The sequence below is a fragment of the Bacillus rossius genome, chromosome 1 (genome assembly GCF_032445375.1).
Source record: "Bacillus rossius redtenbacheri isolate Brsri chromosome 1, Brsri_v3, whole genome shotgun sequence".
Taxonomy (NCBI): domain Eukaryota; kingdom Metazoa; phylum Arthropoda; class Insecta; order Phasmatodea; family Bacillidae; genus Bacillus; species Bacillus rossius.
In genome coordinates, this window is record NC_086330.1 from 144,674,949 (window position 1) to 144,699,827 (window position 24,879).

The 24,879-nt window shown below is 34.1% G+C and overlaps 1 protein-coding gene across 3 annotated transcripts in view; it reads right to left on the reverse strand.

Moving 5' to 3' along the window:
- Positions 1 to 4,943: 4,943 nt before the first annotated feature.
- The window catches only part of LOC134546247 (carboxyl-terminal PDZ ligand of neuronal nitric oxide synthase protein-like), a 765,750-nt gene continuing 745,814 nt past the window's right edge, over positions 4,944 to 24,879 (reverse strand). For all 3 annotated transcript variants that reach the window (XM_063388932.1, XM_063388934.1, XM_063388933.1), the window contains one exon: positions 4,944 to 9,923. In XM_063388932.1, coding sequence (XP_063245002.1) covers positions 9,138 to 9,923 — 786 coding nt within the window. In that variant the 3' untranslated portion in view covers positions 4,944 to 9,137. The remainder of the gene's footprint in view (positions 9,924 to 24,879) is intronic.

Genomic DNA, 24,879 nt, shown 5'->3' on the forward strand with positions numbered 1-24,879 from the left:
CAGATTATCAAACAATAATTATTAATCAATAGTTAATTGATTAACAATTATTAAATGAAAAAACTTAATTTCTTGAATTTATTAACCAATAATAAATAAATACTAATTGAAACAGAATTATTAATAAGGAATAATAATAATTATTAAACAATAATTAATTAATCAATAACCAAAAATTTATAGATATTCTAAGCGTATCTAATACATCTGAGCTCTTTTGATTACAATTATAATTGTATATGAAATAGTACCTATATGTGAATATTGAACTTACCTAGATATAGTCTTTTTTAAAAAAAAAAAAAAAAGTTTGAAGTGTGTAGATGCAGCATACAAAACTCACACAGTACAAGACATTTGCAAACCGAGATATATAACGTTGAAACAAATTTTCTGCTCCGAATTGTCCAACCGCTCTATACATATTCTACAAAAAAAGAAAAAAAAATTGTAACAATTACAACAGTAATATTAATTTATACACGAAACGAACACAATACGATACACGAATCTGGAGCACCCCGTTTTTGATAGGTCACCTTGTTCGTAGGACTATCACGTTTTTTTATTTATAATATTTTCAATGATTTTAATTCTCAAATTAAAATTATAAACACAACTGAATGCCCCAAATTGTAATGTGAGGATTAAATTCATATATATAATTTTTTTAGAATTATAATTCTGTACATAATTTTAATTTCTGAACAGAATTTCGAGAATTAAAAGAATGCACTGAATTTGATTTTAAATATTTTAATGATGCACATAGTTAAAATTGGCAATGAATATTTTGTGTGGGCCCAATACAAATTCTGTGTGATATAAAATTTATTTCAATTAGTTGGATTATTATAATTGTGGTATTTAAATTTTAATTTGAAATAGCACGCAGTCATAGTATAATTTTAATTAATCAAATTTAACTTTCCAATTATTTTGTGGCCCATTAAATTTTTTTCCTACAATTCTAACGATTTTGAAGCTGAAAAAAATGCATTAATGTTTTCTTATACCATAATAAAAATGAACTAAAATTATATCTAGACAAAAAATCAATTCCAGGTTTTTAGTATCCTTTACTGTATGTTTTGAATAAATTTTATGTATAGACATAAAATTCTTCTTTTGCAAATTTGTATTCAATTTGATATACCAATAAATATTTTATAAGGCAAAAGCAAAAAATCTATAAATAAAATTTTATAAAATGCATAATTTATTAGAAATAATATTTAAATTTAAATTTCATCTTAAAAATAATACGTATACAATTTGATGAACAAATAAATTTTTGTGAGGCATAAATTTATATCAATTAATTATAGCAAATAATTTTATGTCCAGGCACGAAATTATTTCATTATTTTTACTCTTGGCTGAAGAAAAATGGTTTCGGAAACTATTAGTTTCTGTTAAAATGAAATATTGTTTTATTTTTATTTATTTATTGTTCACTATATTTGACAATAAATAAGAAAACGACTTGCCATAAGCATCACGATTCGATTTAAAAACGGCGTGCTTATACGCCGATACCTGACGGCCAAAGACGAAATACTCGCTAACGCGTGAGATAATAAAAAAAAAAGGTCAAATGGTTCCGTCTCTCACTCACACTCTCTCGTCATGACGGAGAGGCCCAAGAATTGCTGAAGACCCTTCGTTTGTGTTTAGTTCACACGTACGCTCGCCCGCACACTAGCCATACTTTTACAATTACACTTTACTACAATCTCTCCAATATTTCTCGCTCATGTTTACAAATACGAAGATGGACCTAGCCCTAGGAACCTTTTTTATGTATTTTTTCATTCTCCACAACTTTTGTTTGAAACTATTTTCGCTTAAACACCTAGATTCAGAGAAAAACTTACTCAAACCTATTTTTAACCCTTTTCTCCTAAAACTTCACGTCCGATTTCAAAAAAATTAGCACCATTCGATTGAGCGTCCTAGTATTACCCTTACATCAAGTTTTCAGGTCTGCTGGTTAAAAGTGCTTACTTTGCCTCTTATTGACTGGCCTACAGTGAGAAATACATTACCAGGATAACAAATTGAACAATTTACATTTTTCAGTCATAGAGTGTTTTCCAAATAAAATCCATAGAACAAAATTTTTAACTTTTATTATGTCATATTTATACATCAAAATATAAAAAATGCAAGATTTGTTCCTATTCATCCCACAGTTCCTATTCACCTCATTCTAAGGTATTACATCTGAATGTTCACAGTATTTTTTTTTCTATTGTGCAATAACTAATGGAAGCCATTTATATCTAATGTTATAATTTTTGTTAATTATCTTAAAGAAATCAGTAACATTATTCCATTGTTTGTAGCTTTATGATGTCAACCAGATATGTACTCTACTTATTTTGCCTCTTTTGAAAATTATATCAATTTTTTTTCCTTACATTCAATTTTCTTGAACTTTATTTTTATTTACAACTACAAATAAACTGAAATTGGAATCATCTTGTTGACTGCGTGAAATCAGGTTGTCCAGACTTCATCTAAGTTTTGAAATCTAGACATTTGTTAGTGTGTTAACTGGCATCTGGGATGCATTTAACTGTATATTGATTCAGAAACTGATAAATCAATAATTCCAAAATGCCATGGCTTCCAAATACTTTCGATTCAATAATAAGGAGGCCTTTCAGTTGGCAACAGAGGCTGCCAGCAGTCTAGTAAGAAATGCTTCACTGTGCATGGGAAAAAAAATTTACCTGCACAGTTGGCCACTCCAAAGAAAACTTTACGGAAAAAAATGTGAGCAAGTCTTTAAGTACTCGCCAGTATTGTGTAAACATCTAATCTCGGTAACGAGCAAACTCATGTGTTCTCATGTTGTCCATGTTGCAAATAAACTTATAACAGGGAAATCTGACACAAAATTTGACGTAAAACTCTTTTGTGATAAATAAACCAATAAATAAAATATTCACTTCTCAAATACCAACATTTCTGGATGCGAATCACACACGTACTTTCTGCGGCCGCCACTAGAATTTGCTGTTTGAATAGTACATGTTGCTTGCCACCATCAAACACAGATAGCAATTAGCAGCACGAAACAACTGGAAATTTTAAACTCTTAGATACGGCTTCGATGAAACTCCGTCTTTGATCCGGATTTTCGAAATTAGAATTTTATTTAAATACTGCCAATTTTGTTAAAATTCACTTAACAGTTAATACTACAAAATTTTCGTACACGATAGAAGTTATACTTATATCTTATATGGCATTACTAAAAAAATTTACCTGAATCATTTTAAAACACATACATACTATAACACTAATTACTGTAAGTTTCTATATTTGTTTTTGCTTAAACGATTGAAATCAGTCTGTAAATACTTCATGCAAACAAAACTTAACCTTACTGAGCTTATTGAACATTATAATAATTATCATCATTATCATCATCATAATCATCCTCATCAACGTCATTATTATTATTATTATTATTATTATTATATTATAAAGAAAAATATATATTATTGGTAGTGACCAGATTAGAACCACGCCTTTTGAAGTTATCAAGAACACACACTAACACGATGATACTAAGCCTCTTGGGAGTTAGGAAGAAGAATAGGTATGTATTATACACATTGTAATGCCAGTTTTATTACGTATTTTAAAAATTGTGATAACTTTTTACAATGACTATTTTAGTTTATATTCCGGGGTAGTGTCACTATCATAAAGTTTCAATTTGCAAAACAATATGTTTTGTAGATAATCTAATGTTTACAAAAGTGACTACATAGGGTTTTATGTTGCTATACGTGAGTCCACCATCTTAGTGACACATTTCTGTTCATTGACTTCCGTTCCATTTTCACAAAATTACTCCTACCAAATGCTGTATACCAAGAGCTAAGATGTTTACACATCAAAAATTCTTGACGTTAAAACTAAACATAACATTTTTGGTTCAAGCTGAAAATTCTGAATGTTCGTACACCCCAAGATAAATAATTGACATTTATTTATTTTTTTAATATTTTTCATAAAATATAAGTTAAAACTCTAAATAATTGAAAAGGTGAAATATTCAAATAGTGGGGGTGCCATTTTTTAAGTTTTGGACGTTCTCCTTAAATGATTTGGTTTCCATATCGGTTTGAGGAGTAACGTAGCCAACCTTAAAAAAACATAGTAAATAGGCTGAAAAGTTGGGACAGTACATCCTGAATAAAATGTGAGGTGTTGAACCATCAGCAAACAAATGCGTGTGCTTACGTTTTCAGTTTTTGTCATAATTAATTTTATAAATCTCATGAGGAAAAGAACAATATCAATTTTTTGACAGTAAAATATAACATATTTAAATGTGCATTATTGGTTTCCTTGTCTTCGCTTAGTCACACACTTATTATTATTTATTTCATTTCTGACAAAATGTTGAAAGAAAAGAAAACAAATTAAGATATCGGTCTCCCGCATCTGAACTGAGCTGTACATTATTCCAAGGTGCTGATTCTCCTTCAGTGATTTTCATGTATGCATGGTAACTCAGCTGCTGTGTTTACTTAGAGTGTGGTCTCAGCCAGTCTATGTTTAGGGGCCTACCACATTCCAACCACGGCACATTTGAAAGGTAAAGTGAAGTCATATTTCAAAAATTCCTTTCGGCACAGCCTATAGGCATAGGTAAATTCCGAAGTATGTACCTATTTCTTCTGGAAATGGTCTGGAAACTTTTACAAACTTTCTTGAACATTTTGAGAACTTAATGTACATTACAAACTATACGTAGAGACAAGATTTTATAGTTTTATTTTTAGTCTTATTTCATTTTTAAAACAGAAGATTTTGGTGTTATTGTTTTTTAATTTTAAAAATATTGTTTTGTAATAAATTGGTCTAAAACAGATACAGTCAAAATAATAAAAATTAATTGACGAGCATTTGTGGTTTAAAAAGTGGTTCAATTAAAGTTGCACAATAAAACAAATTAAATTAATTTTTTTAATTCATGCACTTTGATACAATTTTTGTTGGAAAATAATGCTTCTTCCTTGAATCTCAAACATTAAAATATACTTGTATTATGATTTAAAATAAGTTTTGGTTGAATGCTGCTTAATTCCATAATATAACTTGCCTTTCAGTGCAGTGGCGGATTTACCAGCAGGCTGAGTAGGCTTGAGCCTAGGGTGGCAGATTTTTGGGGCAGCAAATTTGGAGACCAAAATTTTTTTTTAATTTTTTTTTGCTACCTCATAGAAATAAAAAAGGTTTTTACATGACGGTTTTCTGTTTTCTGATGTTTTACAGATAGAAGTCTGCAACAAATTTTGCCGATGACTTTCCCCTCTCCCTTGTCATTGTACGTTCTGTGAATCCGTGTAGCAAACTTCCATATTCTAGAGTAAAGCAGATAGTTCGCTGCCCCCCAATCAGTAATCAGCCTCTGCACCCTCTGCCCACACTTCGACTGAGTGAAAAGAGCGAAATTATAGAAAACATATTTCTCTCTTCCCACTATTAACTCATACATGCCAGTCCTACTACTGATTGGAGTCTGTGAACTGGATGGTTTTTATATAATGAACAAGATTATTTACGACAATATCATCAATGATTTTGCCAACAAAAAATCGCACAAAAAGGTATTCTAACAAACTTTTATAGCTTGACTGAGTTGATTATTTTTAACTGTTTGTAAGCGCAATAAATATTATTTACCCATTCACGTTTACCAAATGTACATTAAAGTATAAGTAGCATGCATTACCACGCCTTATTAATTGTACATAATTGAACTTTGATTAGCTCAAAAATATACCCAAAAATATTTTACATGCAATTTCAACGAAATTGTTGGATTGTAAAAATAATCTAGGACATGAAAATTGTTGAGGCAAGGGTGGCAAAACCATTACAGCCTATACCTTGAAAATTTGTAAATCCACCACTGTTTCAGTGCAATTGTGGTGTATTAACTTGCATTTTGCTGTTATGCAGTGCACTGACATGTTTTTAGGTGTTATTTAGGTTTTATTGCTATTCACCATAATAATCTTGTCACTGCCTGTATGTTCTCCAATATTCCAAAATTATCAATAATTTTCTCACAACCCATGCAGTGAAAATGTTTTTAATGTTTTTAACTAATGCATCCATCATTTAATTTCTTAGAGAGAATTTCATATTGTGCCTAATAAGGCAGGTATGCATTTTTGACCTTCAAACACTAATTTACATCCCATACACATGGTGGTAAAAAAATTTGCTTGGACCAAGGTTCAAGATAATATCAATATGGTTTAAAATAAATCGAAACAAATTTGATACCAAGGATGATTTGAATTTTTTTTATTTTAACCCTTGTTTTTACGGTAATAATAGTTTGTTTCATGAAAAATTTATTTGCAAAAGATTTAGGATGATGTTTATAAGTTTTACAATAAATTATAACAGATCTGATAATTTATTGCAAAAAAAAAAATTTTGATTTTTTTTTTTTGAACACTTGTTATTTCCAACACTTGCAGTAATGATGGGTTAGATAAAAATTTACCTCTGATAAAAGTTTAAAAAATATTTAGAAAGTTTAAAATAAATAAGAGGAATTTGATGGTGTACGTAGCACAGAAGTTTTATTTAATTTTTCTCTAGTCTTGGTTTTTGAAATCTTTCACAGTAATGGTTTGGAAAAAAAAAATTCAAAACTCATTTTAAATAATGTGTTTATGCCGAACTGGAACTTCTATTTTGATGATGGTTTTGTTAATTTGTCTTAAGAAATGTTGATATTCTTTCCAGATAAATTATACTTGGGTTAGTTTTATACCTGGTAATGATAAAATTCTGGGGAAATTGTGACACTATATGAGGCATCTTTGAAAGATGTTTTCTAATATGAAATCATGATAACTCACAGGAAATATAAAAGGTATTGACCAGCATTTTAAACTGCATGCTAATAACAATTTGGTTTTTTCAATGCATTGATATAGCGGTCTTCTGATACCTCGCTTGATTTATATCAATAATTATAAAATATCGGCCTGAAAATACCGATATTTTTGATATATTGTCTATTATAATACACAAGATTTTACCCATGCTTTACTTATTATAAATTATAAATTAAACATACACTTAAGCCAGTACAAAGGAATTACCTAATACAAGTTTAGCTCTTTCAAGGAAAAGTGAATACAACTAATTTTTATTTTTTCAATAATACCTTCTCTGTATGTTTCAATAGTTTTTCCCTCCAACTTAATATTTTAATTTTTTGGTATTTGTTATGGATTGTTATTGTTAAACACTTGTGAAGATGTTAAGCAAATAAGAAGCCAACAAACACATAGGAAAGAGAATAATGAATAATAAAACATTGAAAAATTACTTAGTTGTATTTGGTTTTGCTGGTAAGAGACAAATCTTGTATAGGTAATTTAATTATAATTAACTAAAAATAGCATAACTATTGATATTTTTATTTATATATTTATATGTATTTTTAAATAATATTAATGTTCTTTCCAAAGTCTTCAGTCTACCATTTTATTATTTTTTCTGTCATTTCTTTTATATATCATTTTAATATTTTTTTTACCTGAAAAGTTTATTTTATTCAAATTCAATATTATCAGAACAAAATATTCATCTAAAAAAAAAAAAATATCAGCACTAAATAGTGATACCAAATTATCAATATTTTAACCTGAAATATCGATATTTCCAATATAGCAAGATATCGTTGCTATCCGTACTCACACCCATTGCTCTACTTTGGTTGAAACTGCTCTGAGGTTTTGGAAATTTTTCATTATATCAATATGCATTTATGGTGGGGTATTAGATTTAAAGTGAAGAGTCTACCTGAAAAAAATCACCACGAAAATAATATAAAATAAAATGTTCATTCTTGAGAAAAGTAAACATGAGATTTATCACAGACTGTATGAATAAGATATGGAGAAAAATATTAAGTTGATTGAGTGTAGACCTGTTTTTCACTGATTCTGACAGTAATCATAATTTTATTTAGAATTATTGAACATAATCCTTAATTTAATGTTTTACTTCTAATCGACGGCCTATAGTCTTGTAAAAAGGACTAAATAAAGTAAAAATAGTAAGTTACTGTACATGTGAAACAAAACATATATGTAATGGTAGTATTTACAAAAAAAAAAAAGATTATTGTATGTATCAACAAAGAGTAATTTAATTTTTAAATTATTTTCTGATTAACTGAACATGATAACCTGTGGTTTTTAATTTACAATGCAAATATGTATGTCTTTTAACCAACAAACAAAACAGATTTCATTATGTTGATCACAACCAAATGTGTTTAAAGAATGCTGCTAAAAATTTTCCCCCCTTGCAAAAAAAAAAACATACAATTATTTGTACATGGACACTACAACTACTTCGTCGCACAAATACACTAACTTCAAAGTTAAAACAATTGTCTATACAACTAAAGAGGCAGATGGAATGAGGGGTAAAGGGATTATTAACATCTAAAATATTTTCTGTTTTAAAAGGAGGCACTGTTTTTCTTGATCATACACAACATTGTGATATCTTTAAAAAAAGTATTCCATCAATGGTGGATGAACAAACACACTTTCCCCAAACACAAGGTTTTTGATCTTCAAATATCTTCCCAGAGAATAAACAAACTATATCACTTTTCAGAATAACTGTCTCTTCGTAATCAGCTCGAGTGACACGCTGCAGCATTAGTCATGAGCACAAGGAATTTCAACAGTAACAATGATAGCACAGAGGAAAGTAAAATTACACAAAATTTCTGTGTCATAAAAAAGTCAACAGGCAAAAAAAAAAACTTAATCAAATGTCCGTGACGAAGCAAGGAAATGTTTTGATGAGAATTCTAAAACTGACAGATGTGGCATTTGCTAGTGAGGTTCAAGTATAGAGACACATCGCGGTCACTTGGTGGCGTGGCAAGGATGAGGAATAAATTACTTTTTTCACAGTCACATCGCCTCGTAAAAAAAAGGTTAATAACCGAAAACAAACTGTCTGCTACGAAGGAGGAAACAGCACCGATGAGCACTCCGAAACCGAGGAATATGGTGCCGGCCAGCGAGGTGGTGGTACAGAGACGAGACAAAACACGGTCACTTGGTGGTGTGCCTCGCCCACAAGGTCCTCTGCACCTGGGACATGAGCTCGCTGCGGTTGGGCACCTTCTCGCTGGTGGAGCGGGTGATGGGCGGCGGGCCGCGGCGTTCCCCCTCCCCCGACGACGGTCTCAGGGTTGCCAAGGTGGCCGCCAGCTGCTCCGCAGGCCCGTTGCGCTGCTGCAGCTTCCTGGTGGCGCCCGTGGGCGTGGAGGCCCGCTGGTGGTCGCCCGCTTCACCCGCCGGGACGGGCACTATCACCCGCACCCGCCCGTCCCCGTCCGCCGCCGTCAGCGTCCCCACCTGCGACAGCGGCCGGATGAACTGGGCTCGGTCGTCGCGGGCATCGTCCATCGGCCGGGACTGTCGGTGGGGCAGCACGGGGGAGCCGGCGTACGAGGACGGCCGTGATGCGTGGAAGCCCGGCGACACGGGCACCTGCTGGTAGTAGCCGCCGGGCGGCGTCATTGCGGGGTAGGACGCGGGTGGCGGGTAGCCGCTGAGAGCCTGCAGCCTCTGCAGCAGCTGCTGCTGGAAGGTCTGTTCCTGCGTCGGGGGGTAGCTCAGAGAGGAGTACACCCCCGGCTGGGGGCCCTGGAGCAGCGAGTGCCTCTGCTGGGGCGAGCCCGGGACCTGGCCGAGGTACTGCGACGCCGCCCCCCGGTTCTCCATCAGCGACTGCTGCTGGCCGGCCAGCTGCTGCCGAAACGCATCCAGCTCCTGGTAGCTGGGGTAATAGAGCGGTGCTACCTGGGGAGGCGGCGGGTCGCACATCATGGGCAGCTGGTGGTTTAGGCAGGAGGTGGTGGGGAAGAGAAGAAAAAGAGAGAGAAACAAATAGATAAAATAATTTCCAAGATTTCACAAAAGGCTTAAAATTAAAAAACTGCCATAAGATAAAAACATTATTCTCTAAAATAATACTTTCTGTGTTATGTAAACTTTAGCTAAGAAACTTTTTAAAGCAACTTCCACAAAACACTTAACTATTAAATAAAAAAATTTAAACAATGTGAAAAATTTGTATAGATACGTACATTTTTAAAAAACTATCAATGTGTAATCCAAATCAAAAGAAAATAAAATATTACAGCTATGTGAATGCATTCAATATATTAATTTCAAAACTGATTGCCCTATTGGCCTAGGTAGTTAGTAACCATTAATTGTTCAGTTAATAAAAAGTTATTTAGGATGGAATTAAAAATCATGGACTTTTTGGCAAACAGCACTACTTTGTTGAGTATTCCATATTCTAAACCACTTATTAGCATGATGAATTCATAATTTTGAAACCAGCAGTAATAAATACTTGTTAAAGTAATGGATGACAAAGTATTACTTATACGTCCTAATTTGTACTTCATGAACTAACGATATTCCTATGCATCTGATAAATATTTCTAGCAAGATTGATTATATTAATATATTTTACGTGGTCTTCTCAATGCTTATGTAATCCTCCAGGTTTGTCAGTTGCCACTGCACAAGAGGCTGTTTTCACGCTGCTTCTCACCTCGTGGAGCGAGGCACTCGGACATGATGGTGTGCAGTGGCGATAACTTTGTGTGTTCATAAGACATCATAACAAACTTATTAAAATTTTAATGATTCTAAATTTATTGTGTATTTTTTAAAAACATTTAAAACGTAATAAAAAAGTAAAGATGCCGAATTTATTCTCTAACAAATAATTTGAATGTTGTGTACAGTAGCGTAGTCGATAGTGTGTGGGACTAGCAATGAAAGTATGTTAATGTTGTATCGGTTCTAACCTTATGAAGTTTATACATTTTCCTATGTTTAAAGTGTGTTAGACTATTATTTCAAAAGCTTATAATATTAATTATTTTTTCAAAACATATTTTAATTCTAATATATATTATTGATTGAAATTAAACGGTAGAGACATTTACATTTAAGAAACAGAGCTGTAAATTTTGAAAGTAGTTATAGTTAAACATCCAACGAGTGAATACTGTTGCAGAGGCGTAGCGTGGGTGGGGCGGAGGGGGCGGCCCGCCCCGGGCGGCAGCCCGCGGGGGCGGGTCGCCGGTGAAGCGGGTTGAGATCTGATCTATGATTCATTCATTACATGTGTCAGACACACTATAATGTTCCATTTTTATCTAACATTTTGCGCACCAACTATTTTTTAATATTTATTTAAAAGAAAAACTGCGAAATCACTGACAGAGCTCTTTATAACGTTTGTTTGTTTACATACGAACGGCAACATCGCATCACGCCGCGCCGCCCGGCGCGCGCGAGCCGAGTTGAGCGGCACTCCTTATTATGTTAATTACTCATACAAAATCTTTTGTTTCACGCGTCGGCCCGTGTCGATGCCTCTCTTTCGCACTCATTGAATTTAGTACTACGCATTGTACTGTAAAGTTTGACCTTAACCCAGGGCAAACCAAACAACTTCCGCAAACCGGGACACAGTAAAACTCCTATATTGCCCCGTACCGCGAGCGCAGGTAAACCCAAAAAAAATTAAAACCGAAACTAATAGCAGTCTTAAAAATACTAATAAGGTTGCGAACAGTGAGAGGAGGCAGCAAGTTAAAAAGACGCAAAATTTATATGACAACATTTAATAAATATATATATCATAAAATCGTTTCATCACAAATCGGCGCATCCATCATAAAATACATACCCTATTACTACTTATAAAAAAATAGCTATATAATAATACTAAAAAAATACTTTAACAATTCCCCCAAAAATTATAATTTCATCATATACTTCGGAGCTCCGAAAATTAAATATAATTACCAAAAAGGCATTAAAAATATATAAGAACATATTAATACAAATACAAATATAGATACGCACCGGGCGTATCACCGCTGTAAATACCAATTAACATAGGCGAAATCTAGCAAAAAGTTGACACACCTTAACATGCAAATAAATATACCAAAAATTTAGCAAATTACAAATTATGGGTTTACAAGCCGTTCTCAGTTAAGTCATTTTCTAACGGTCAACGCCTTTTTTCTTCTAGGTCTGGCAGGGATTGGGTGAAACACGCTGAACGTAAAATCCCAGTTTCAGTTTTATTAATCCGTTAATTTAAATCCCAAAAATCCACAAATTATATTTTCGCACCAGGGGTCAAAGGGGTCAACGGGGCAGTGGCACGGCTGGCACTTACTTGCTTTTTGACGTCGAGATGTCCGATCACCAAATACACTCGTTTGCTCACGAGTGTTTTTAATGGCAAACCCTTGCCATTATACGTTACCGTAGCTGCAGGTATTTGTACGGATATGACGAATCCTTCGCCATACCGTCTTGGAGTTTATTTCGGCGCACATAATTCATCCTTGGAAAATCCTCGCGATATTCACACACGCCTCACCAACCACTCGCGTTCATCGTACCAAAGCGTTCTAAATTATATAAATGAACCCCGCTCATATTCAAAAAGGAACACTCGTATACAGTTACTTCGATGTGGAACCATCACCATGGCCAACCCGCGTTTTACTTCACGTGCGCGCCCGCCTGGGCCTAACAGGCGACTCCGCTCGCCCGTCTCACCTGACGTCACACAATCAGCTGTTCTACTCGCGCGCCGTCTAGCGCAGCGATTACCAACATATTCGGTAGTGTCCTCGAACTTTCCAGACCAATTTAATAACTTAAAATCTTATAACTTAAACATATTAAGACTAAACAAGAATTACAAATTTCTTTTTTAAAACAACATATAACAAACTTAAATCCAAAATAACTCGTATTACCAGGGCATCCGAAAGATTAATAAAATACGTTAACCATTTATGCCAACATAAACATTATCAAAGGTAGCAGCTGTAGCACACATGCTACAGTACCTACTGATCTTTGTTTGTTTTAGTGCATCGTGAAGTACCGTTACGCAATCACGCTTTACTCGTATGTTTATTTCGCGAGAGTTTCGGATACGGAACGAAAGTCATTTTGATTGTGTTTCGATCTTTTAAATACTGTTGAATCTTCTAAAACTAAATATTTAGAACTTTACCCAATCTTTGAACTAGTTTTTGAAAATGTAAAGAGTCAAAGAAAGCGGTGCGGAATTCCGCAAAAAAAAAAAGGCTAAGAAAGAAGCAGATGCGAAGAAGTCTCAAGGTGCATTACTGAAATATTTTAGTTCCAGTTCTGGTTCGAAAGCCACGTTAACGTCTTCGGTGGCATCCTGCAGCAGCGGAAGTGATTCCAGTGTAAGTAGGTATATGATTCCTCCATCTAGAATCATGCATGGCCTAGAATTACTCCAGTTATTTATTATTATTATTTATATATTTATTGTTTACAAAAGTTACAATATTTCTTACATTAGTCTCGAAAAACCTATTCACCTAGGTTTGTCTGCGAGTACGGAGTCACACTCGTTCATTAAATCTTATTTTATAATACACTTAAAATTGCTCTAATAGCTGTTTGAACATTGATTATTGTTTAAAAAGTATGGAGTATATTAACATAAATTACATTGAGTTAAGGTACATCTTTTTAAGTTTACGACTGAATTTTGTCCTGCTACTTTAATTTAAAACTTCAATAGGTGATGTTTTGTAAATCTAGTAGTAGTCTAGGAATATTTTTGTTTTGTTTTTGGATAACTTGATTATTTATGGTACCTGTCATACAAAGAAAACATAATTTTTCATTTAGCTCAAAAATGGCACCAACAATTTTTCTCAAATTTCTCGTCATTTTATCTTTTAATAACATCTATAACATGGCTTACTCAGTCAGTTTTTACTGGGAAACTCTAAAAAAGGTAGCTTCCATACAAAATCAATTTTGTTTGTAAATTTTCCTATAAGCCCGGCAAACCGCGCCGTCACCAAAACCACTTTTGTTTTGTGATAGATAAAATACTTATTTGAAATTCGAACGTGTCCTCCGGCCAATATTCATGGGAATACATAACTTATTTTACAGGTACAAGAAGAAGACGTACCTGCCGTCGCAGTTGGAAGTAGTTCTGGTCCCACCACAGAGCAGGGTCAAGACGAAGTCGACTCATCAAAAGTACCTCAAGCATCTAGTCATAAGCCTGCAGAAAAAGTGAATGTTGCCAAAGAAGACATAATTGAAATCGTGCCTTCTGCTCCTGCCGAAATAAAAGATGTGAATCTCGACGATGTAGGTTGCTGGCCTTCTCCTATGACCGACGAAGTAAGAACGCTTCTAGTACGTCGCGGATCTGACTCAGTACAGCACATCGATTCCAAATTTGCCGATGTTGTTCGCTCAGGGACTTCAACGAAAGGCGGTACCCGAAAACTAACCAAAGAGTGGTTCTACAAACCATTATCTAAAGGCGAAAAGGTTCTCCGAACATGGATGGCGTACTCGCCTTTGAAGCAATCCTTGTATTGTTTTTCGTGCAAGCTGTTTGGCAATTACGGCTCTAACTTCGCATCTGAAGAAGGATTCAACAAATGGTGGAAGCTAAATCCAAGAATAGGAGACCATGAAAATAGCCTGGAACATGAACAGAGCTTCTTGAAATGGAAGGAGTTGGAAGTTCGCCTGAACTGTAAAGCAACCATCGATCAGAAACAACAAGAAGTTTTCTAAAGTGAGGAAAAGAAGTGGAGGGATGTACTGTACAGGTTGCTGAATATTATCCAGTTCTTAGCCAAACAGAATCTGGCCTTCAGAGGACATCGAGAAGACATTCGAGGAGATGATAGTGGCAATCGCGGGAACTTTCTGGAGTTAGTGCACCTCCTAGCTAAATACGACCCTCTTCTAATGGAACACCTGACAAAGATATAACTGGGAGCAAGAGTCTCAGTTTCGTATCTATCTCCAGAAACCCAGAATGAATTTATAAACTTACTGGGACAGCAAGTTCGATCCACCATCATCCGTCGTATTCAAGAAGCTAAATATTATTGCGTAATCTTTGACAGTACACCAGACATCTCCCACAATGACCAAATGAGCCAAGTTCTGCGATACGTACATATCGAAGGAGAAAAAGTCGCCGTGGTAGAACCTTTCATTGACTTCTTCAAACCAAAAGGAAAAAATGCAGAAGATCTCAGCAACGATATAATCGCGAAGATAACATCAGACGGACTGGACATACAGAATCTGAGAGGACAGGCTTATGACAATGCTGCCACAATGTCAGGGATCCACAATGGAGTTCAAGCCCGGATTAAAGCACTGAATCCGAAAGCTATATTCGTTGCATGCACAAACCACTCACTAAACTTGGCTGGGGTACACGCTGCTTCTGAATCAGTGGATTCCGTGACGTTTTTTGGAACTCTGGAGAAGCTGTTTGCCTTCTTTTCCGCATCAACTGTTCGATGGAACGCTTTGGTTGCCATCACAGGTCAAGCAGTAAAACGAGTCACTGAAACGCGCTGGAGCGCTAGACATGTAGCTGTCAAGATGCTTAAAAATAAGTTTGAGGTAGTTCTTGAGGTACTGGAACAATTAACAGATTCATCTCAAACTTCCGAAACAAGATCGGGAGCCAGTCTTCTCCTGACAGCCATGCAGTCATTTAACTTCCTAACTTTTCTTGGCTTTGGGGCTGCAGTGCTACCTGAAGTAGATGACGCACAGATTTACCTGCAGCAACGAGGACTAAGTGTGGATAAGGGTGCTCAGAAACTCTGCGCTTTGAAAACCCTCTTAGTGGAAAGTAGAGACCGATTCGTGCAAGAAGCAATTGACTTTGCTAAGACTCTCTGCGAAAAACTCGGAATCGAACTCGAAACGAGAAGAATTCGCAGGAAAAAACCGTACATGGCGATGAATCTTCTGAAGATGCAGCTTTGTCTCACGAACAGGAAATCCGTCGAGAGATTATCGCATCATTCGACAAGATCATTCAAGAAATGACGGCTCGATTCCAGCAAATTCAAGAAATATCGGACAAATTCAGATTTTTGATGCCAGCGAAACTTTTGGACAGCAAGTTCGAGTGTGATCTTTCCCATGTATTAGAAGACATCGACAAGGACGAGTTTCAGATGGAGCGGAAGCATCTTCAGCAGTTTGTTGTTGTTGCCTGTTCTGAATCAGAGGAAGATATAAGTGGTAAAGGACCACTGGAGCTCCTCCAGTTCATTCAAAAACTGAATCTCGGAATTTCGGTTCCAAAAATAGTCATCTTGATTCGTATATATTTGACTTTGGCGATTAGTGTTGCAAGTTGTGAGAGAAGTTTTTCGAAGTTGAAGCTAATAAAAAATTACCTCAGATCTACTATGAGCTCCGCTAGACTATCAAACTTGGCTATATTGTCGATTGAACAAGAATTGGCTGCTAATATTGATTTTGACAAAGTTATTTCTGACTTCGCTGCTCATAAGGCCCGTAGAATCCGCTTGTAAAACCGCTCATCCTATTTTAACTTCAATAAAAGGTACCTCATTGCATGTGAAATTTAATTTTAATTAAGCACCTATAGAATGGGGGCGGCAAAATGGGTCTCCCGCCCCAGGCGCCGAGATGGCACGCTACGCCACTGTACTGTTGGTCATTTATTGAAATATGTGCGTTTACGCTTTAGGAGAAACTGATTACTAATGTAATGATTTGTTTAGCTAGGCTCGCACAATGTATGCCTTATTACTTTTCATATCTGTAGAAAACATATTTCTCAAACTAATGACTATTTGGTCATCAGGTCATCAAAATTTTTTTTTTAGTAAAATGTTTTTGTGTTTGAAAAAGTCACTGCACAGCAAACCTACAAAACTTTATTTGGTTTATGATTCCTTTTTTTAATTAATAAGTTTTATTGTCTCCGTTATGTAGAAACAAAGAAAAATACTTATTTTTTAATATTTTAAAAACTGATCAATGTATACAAAAATGGTTTTAAAAATTAAGAAATGTTATATTCACTTCAAAACCAAAACACAATATGCCATCTTTGGATTTTTGTGCTATATTTTAATGTAATTCTCCATATTCATCAAAATTTCATCATTACCGCAACTATGACACAAGGAAATTAATGTTTATGTCAACTACAGCCCACTTGGTAAAGAACAACTTAAATAGATGAATAAAAACTACTTTATTGACTAAGAATTCTTAAAAAATAAGTAATTTTATAAATTTTGCAACAACAGTAAGTTTTTTGTGAAAATGAATTCATAATAAGCTATACTTGAGAAACCATTACTTGATGAATCACTACCTCAAGGTTGAAAAATAAGTAAAACTTGTTTCAGCAAATATTTAAGATATCAAACAATGCCTGTTTCAAAAAATTCTTATAGGTATGATGACAATGAATTCACCACTCAGTGGTCACATGAAAGTATAACTATAAAATTTTCACTTCTAAGATGTTCACCGCATTACACATTTCTGAAACTTACTATTCTATCCTATAATGCTTGTACAGGTAAGTTAGTAAGGCAATTGGTGCTTCAAATCCAAGCAATGTGCATCACTTTTTAAGTACCAGTGCATTAATAATAACCATTCATAGCAATTGCAATAATTTTAATAACGTATGTCCACATTTAGGTACCTAAAGATTGGTTTGATTTTATCTTTATAAGAATTGTTTAAGGGGTTTTATAGAAATATTAACATAATACCTGTCCTGCATTTGTTGTTCTGTCATCAATATTTTCATAAGGAATTCCATGAGTGTCATTTAATGGGTGTAAAATGTCACGCAAGTGTTCGTAATCATTATCACATGCGTGACTTTTTAGACACATTATATTAAACTTTATGTATATTGGTTGAAAATATTAGTAACAGAACAAGTGCAAGAAAGGTAGCGTTGAATTTACAGAAATAGCCCTTAAAAAAATGTGAGCGAGTCTTTCAGTACTCACCAGTGATGTGTAAACTTCTAACCTCGATAATGAGTAAATTCATGTGTTCTTATGTTGCAAATAAACTTATAATACGCAACTATAACATAAAATTTAGTGTAAGATTCTTTAAAATAATGTTCAGAATGATAAATATATGGAAATTATGTTTTCAAATACATTTATTGATGTTGCCGGAGAAGCTATGTCGACTATTGAATCATTCCATCTGAAGAGTGAAAAAGGTTCAACTATATAATGAATCAGTTCTGAAAAAAGCAAAAGGAACTTGAAAAAATACTAAACACCGGCTTTGGACCTGATTTTTGACAAGAAATTTCATTAAAACACTGCCTGTCTTGTTAAAATTCATTTAACAGTTAATCCTTTAAATTTTCTTTTTCTCTATGAACTTTGGTTTGCACCATTCACACAGAGAGCCACACCGTGGTTACACATTTCCGTTCCAATCGACTTCCATTCATGGAATTACTCTTACCAAATGCAGTACACTGAGAGGTAAGATATTTACACATCAATAAAAGTAATGACAAGAAAATGGAAAAAATCAACATGGCCTTGAGAGCCATGCCTTCAAAGAAAGCAAGACTAAACAAAGGTTTCTTCTGTCTCTAGTAAAGCTAACAGTGCAGTAGAATGCAAGAGACACAATGCACACAGTAATCACTGGTGGTAGAATAATGTGTGTTTGTGGAGCTATGAAAACTTTGCTGTGACATTCGTCGAATCCCCACTGATAAACTACGATCCAGAGGACAGTTGCAGTATACATCACTGATATCGTCACAGAAAGGTAAGCCTGGCGTAAACTGAAGGCCGGCTACTCGCTAGCTACCCAGAAATGCATGACGATGGATGGTGCCAATCAAAAATAGTAAAAAAATCCATGTCCCTCAACATGCCTACCACTGTCCGAACCAATTAACAATCTTCAGCATCTGTGAAAAGGAACCGACAAGCTTCTCACCAAACCACCAAATCATCACAGTCTGACCAGGCAAAAACCAATACAAGGGGGGACCCAAAAATAACAGGAATCATAATGTTGCACATCAGGGACTTGTAACACCTGTTTTCACCGCTAGGGACCTGTTGTAGAACCTCTCCTGAGTCAGTCTGAAAAGTGGTGTCACACGAAAATGACGAGTGTGGTTTCTCTGGCAGTTCTGAGTATGTGTCTTTAGTACACTTGTGACACGGAAAAAATTGCTGATTCTCACAAACAATGTGCTGCTGTGAAGTTTCGTTTTTTACTTGGCAAGTACCCAGTGGATTCTTGTGACAGAATAATGAATTATGATAGTAAGTTAAATACGAAAGAAAAAGGTTCCACAACACCTGACATCATTTGCTTGTATTGAGATATTCAAGTTTTTGTGTGGCCAGTATCTTTCGACATACTACATTAAAACATTTATAATCATGTACCACAAGATTAATGTATACCTAATCATACCAGCAGGATCAAGGGATAAACTTGGATACGTGATACTGATACAGAACCATTACCATGTCTATGATACAAACTTTGAAAAATTGTGTTGAAAATAGTAAGAATAACTGTCTAAAAATATAATTAACTGAAAATATATATATATATATATATATATATATATTTATAATAACTAACCATCTGTAAATATTGAGAAGTATAAAAGGATTCATAATTTTTTGACTCAAAAATTAATATTCAAACATGAATTAATTGATAATTAAAATAATTAATAACAACATATTTGCAGATTTAAGACAATATTGGTATGGTAGTACACAACAGTATTTTTGTATTTAAAGTCCAATTACTACCACTGTCCATCTTGCAATTGTCCTAGGGAAAATATTTTTAAGAGATTTAATGAAAATAAAAACTTTTTAAAATTATTAGGAGCCTAGCTTTGAACTTTGTTATTTTACAATCTGAAAATATGTTTTCAATGTACAATAAATCTGGGATCATACTTTCTGTGGATTCGAGAATTTTTTGAAAGAGGAGTTACTGGAAAAATTTACAACAGAACTATATTTTGTGATTTGTGGAAGTTAACTTGCAGTGAATCTAATAATTACCAAAAATAATAATATTTTTATATATAACATACAAACATTATCTATTATGATATTGAATTTACAGATTCTGACTAGGATGAAAATTTTATACCTACAAAATAAATGTTATGTTGATATACATCCTTCAAATGATTCTTACACTGCATATAGACTTTTATTCTGAAAATTCTTCATTTTCAAATACCATACCTTTTATGCAAAAAAAAAAAAAACAACTTTTAATTGACTTAAACTTATATCTTTACAAAGTATAACTTATAGTTAGGGCCATGTATTTTTCGTGAAAAAATCTGAACGCTCATTAGACTGCAATAAGGTATGCTCGCACTAGAGGTTTTTAATTGTAATTGGTGACCATCTGCAAGAGAAGCAACTGCCTTGTTTAATCACGCCATTCAGGACATATTTGCTTCCGCTCTGAATGGCTGTGATTGGTGTTCTAACAGTGAACATGTGCCTGAATGCAGGGCCGGTGCAAGGTAAATTGGCACCCTAGGTGAAAAACCTTAATGCCCACCCCCCATCCCAATGGACACCACAAAAAAAATTTTCCTTGCCTCAAAATACATCACGTAAGCCTAAGATTTTATCAACAATCAAATGTAAGCAGGCTTGTGTTTATTTTTTTACTTTTTTACTTATTACAAATCATAAACAGGTCACCGTGGACTATAAATAATTACTTATATCAATATAAACATTCCAAACTGTTACAAAGATCCATTTTCATCTAGTTTCAATAATCGTTATGTGTCGTGCTGCGCCGCCCCCAGCTACTTTGCGCCCTAGGCGGTTGCCTAGTTCACCTGTATGGACGCGCCGGCCCTGCCTGAATGAAACTCGACCAATCACAAAACACAGACAGTGTTACAGTGTTTTTACTCTTAGCAAGTCAAGAAATCTTTTCGCAAAAAATACATGCGCCTACTTATAGTTCACAAAACATTTATTCTACTATCCTGGTTTTGAAAAACATCTTGGTTACATGATGACAAAAGTGCATCAAATTATTATTGTTACACAGGGCCGCATTTATGGGTGGGAAAGAGGGCACATGTTTCAAAAGTCCACTTTTCCTACAAAATTATTTGGAATTAGATTTTTAAAAAAACTGACTTCTTTAACTTTACATAAAACTACTGAGCATTCTTTACATGACAAATAATAAGAGCAATGTGTATTTTCTTTGTAATAGTAGGTATTGAAGATCTTTAAACAACAATTATTTATATAATCTATTACCATCACACTTGTGTTCCTGGCATTCCAAAAGCCCTCTCTGAATGGGTCCAATTGCACTTGCAAAATCGTAACTGGGAAACTTAATAGTATGGTGCGTCAAAAAAGTTAGCATTTTATTTTTTCAAAATGTGATATGTACAACTGGAAAACATTGAAATAATATTGATTTTTTTATTTATTTAATTTTATTGAAACATAAAAAAAAGTATAACAAACTAGGAAGTGTTAATTGTAGAATTTCCAATATTATAAAAAATGACAATTTTTTTTGTCAATTTCCATTAAATTTTAGTACGATGTGGCATTGGAAGATGTCAACCGATTTTAATTTTGCTACCTCAGTTTACTTTATACTTAGGAGGTAACTTTTCCTCAGTATTGTGTTTCAAAAAAATATATAGTTTTTTTAAACTCCCCACAATTCTGAAAGGCTCTCACAATTTTATTTACCTCAGGCCTCAAAATTCCAAAAACAGCCCTTCCTAATGACAATAATAATTAAGTTACTTGATGTTTTGCTGCTAATACGTTTAAATAACTGAAAATTACATTCTGCAACACCAAAAATAAATTAAAATTAAAAAAAATTTCAAAACCAGGAATTACTAACTATCACAGCTTACTACACACTATTTAAAAATTGAAAAATATTTAGATAAAGTGACTGTTGGTTTCAATTACATGAACCACATTTTTTAATATGTACACTGCAAGATTCAGATAAATATTTTAACCTGTAGCATCATCTTAACAGTGGTGAATTCTGCCATTCACAATGTATACTACCTACCTGTTGAATGAGAAAGGTTTGATGAAATACGTAATTCAATTTGTTAAAAAAAAAAATTTGCAGCATGGAACTAGGTAGGTAACCAAAACGAAATTAGGTTTTTTTTAAAGAAAATTAACATATGTATGTAGTTGAAATTATTTTATGTGATATTAAAATAATTTTATTTAATTTCAAGTGCTACTAACAAAGTTTCGGTTAGTATTTTACTCAAAATATTTTTAAAAAATCACTTTATACTTAAACAATCACTGTAGCATTATAGTGAGTAAAATAGGAGTTAGTTATAAAGTCAGAAAGTACACTAAGCTACCAGAATATTATATAGTAAATATTTGTTGTTGATGTTTTTATTATAATAGTTGCAAGTCTGTAACTATAGGAGTTGCATGAAATAGGTAGATTAGGCTTAGTGCATTCACAAGGTGTAAAATTGGTTACAGACTATCGAGATAATTGAAGGATAGTATTTTGCAGATTCATTTGGCGGCAAAGTGGACTCGAAACATGTGAACAGTTGCTTTACACTGCTGATTGGACCACAGATTTCTGGACACGTCCTGGAACATGCTGAGCCAGTAACAAACAGGGAGAAACAGAGAAACTGAATCACATGTCACTCAGTCAAATGGATAAAATGTCTCTGACCTTGGCATCACTCAATGAGCACTCAAATGTAGCTTGTATTCGTACATAACAGTCGAGTCTAGCATAGAGTGAAAAGAATCCATGAAATAATCATGGCTTAAAGGATAGGGGCAAGGCCGCCCACTGACATTTTGTAGACCGGGGCAGAGTTTGGGTTTATGGCCCCTTCCCCTAAAAGAAATAGTTTTTGTAATCCATCAGCCCAAATTTGCCGTTTACACACTATTCACCCGAAATTTAAGAAGAGAAACCTGGGGCCTGGCTTCTACCTCTCTTGATAGGACTATACCACCAGACCTATATGTAGTTGGTTTAGAAAAATGTATTGGAATGATTGTGGTTACTGTTTCAGAAAAAATAAAAAAGATGACAATGTTTAAAAAAAAATTTTAATATCACTAACTTTTGTATTAAAAAAAATTATTTTAAAACTAAACAATTATATTCATATTTTTGTTTGATAGCTCATAAAATTAAATATAGCATTACACAGAAGTGTTAGTTTCAGTTAATGAACCGTGTCTTCCCTTATTTTATTTCACTTTAGATGTGGCCCCCTTTACAGTTGAGTATTTTGTGGCCCGGGGCAATCTGTCCCTTTCCACCCCCCCCCCCCCCCTTCCTTCCTTGTTGATGGCCCTAGATGGGGGCTTAAGTATATGTACACAATCTCTGATTTCTATAAGCATAAGTATTCATGTAAAGTATAACGGAGAGTAAGCAGGAAGGGATACAAAAGAAATATCAAAGTTAAAATTCAAGCTAACGCAACAATGGTCAGTCATGCCCTTCCACTGCCTATTTGACCGTTGGTGACATGGGGACTAGCCAATCACAGGGAGAACCTGTATTCCATCTGCATATCTGCTTATGGAGAGCTGTGAACAAGCATCCTTGACGTGGCTTCTTAAGCCACTGTTGATTGCTGCTGTCTTCATTATGTTTCTCAAGAAACAAGAAAGGTTGCGTCATTGTACAGCTTACAAAAAAATACAGTTACAAGAGTATTTAACAGGCATGTCAACGTGATGAACCAAACATGGAATGGCGTAAATGCCGACCGGAGTGAAAATCGACTAATAAGACAGAATGATTGTAATAAATTTTCAGTGTGTACTGAAGAGTAAACAAGAGCGCAGACTAGATCCAATATAAGATAATGTTTTTTTTTTTTACAGGTAGCCCCAATACGAGTTCATGATAACCAACTGAGAAATATTAAAATTTTGTTGTTAAATTAGCCGCTCTTTTTTTTTTTTTTTGCAAATAACTACTCAAAGTTATTTTATACCATTTCAACGGTTTTTCCCAACAACTTCACACCAGACACCTTCAAGAAGGTTCAGTTCTAATGAGTATGTTAAAGGTGCAATTTTCACTTGTGATTATTATTCAGCATACCATGAGTTCAATCAAAAATAGATTGAATTGTAATCATAAACCGTGCTGTGTTCACTTCTACCGGCTTTGTGATTTATAGATGATGTAATTGTGTCATGCACCTTACACACACACACGCACACAATGGTTTTTCAAGTACGTATCATTTTAATAGCTATCAAACAGAAAAAAATAACTGGTTGTTTGTACAGTAGGTTTTCTTGCAGCATTTGTGGCAGCAGTATTAGTTTTTTTGCAAATTTTCTGTTAGCCTTGAAGGAAACACAAAAAAAATTAAAACCTGTAATAGTGCCAGAAATTTATGACATGTAATTGTGAAAAGTGTAGAATTACTTTTGTGTCTGACTAATTATATGTAATGTTATATCATCTGGCACACATTGATAACAAACAACTGAGACATATAAACATAATATTTTTTGTAAGTAGCATATTTGTCCACTGTCACAGAGCTGAATTCTATTTTTAAAGAGTTGAAAAAGATTCAACGTAATGGTAACATAATTATAACAGACAAACAGAGTCAATTTATCATAAAAATATTTTCAGGATATTTATGAAAAACATCAAAAAATTCCTTGTTTAATTTTGAAAGATACCAGTGATGGCATGTTTTAGTACTAAAGTATTGACATAAATGAGTCAGAATGTGAACTGAATAAAATAAATTTAATGCATCTAGTTTTAATAAATTCATTAACTAAACTTATTGGCATCATGATGTAGCATTGTTAAAGACTAAATATTATGGTTT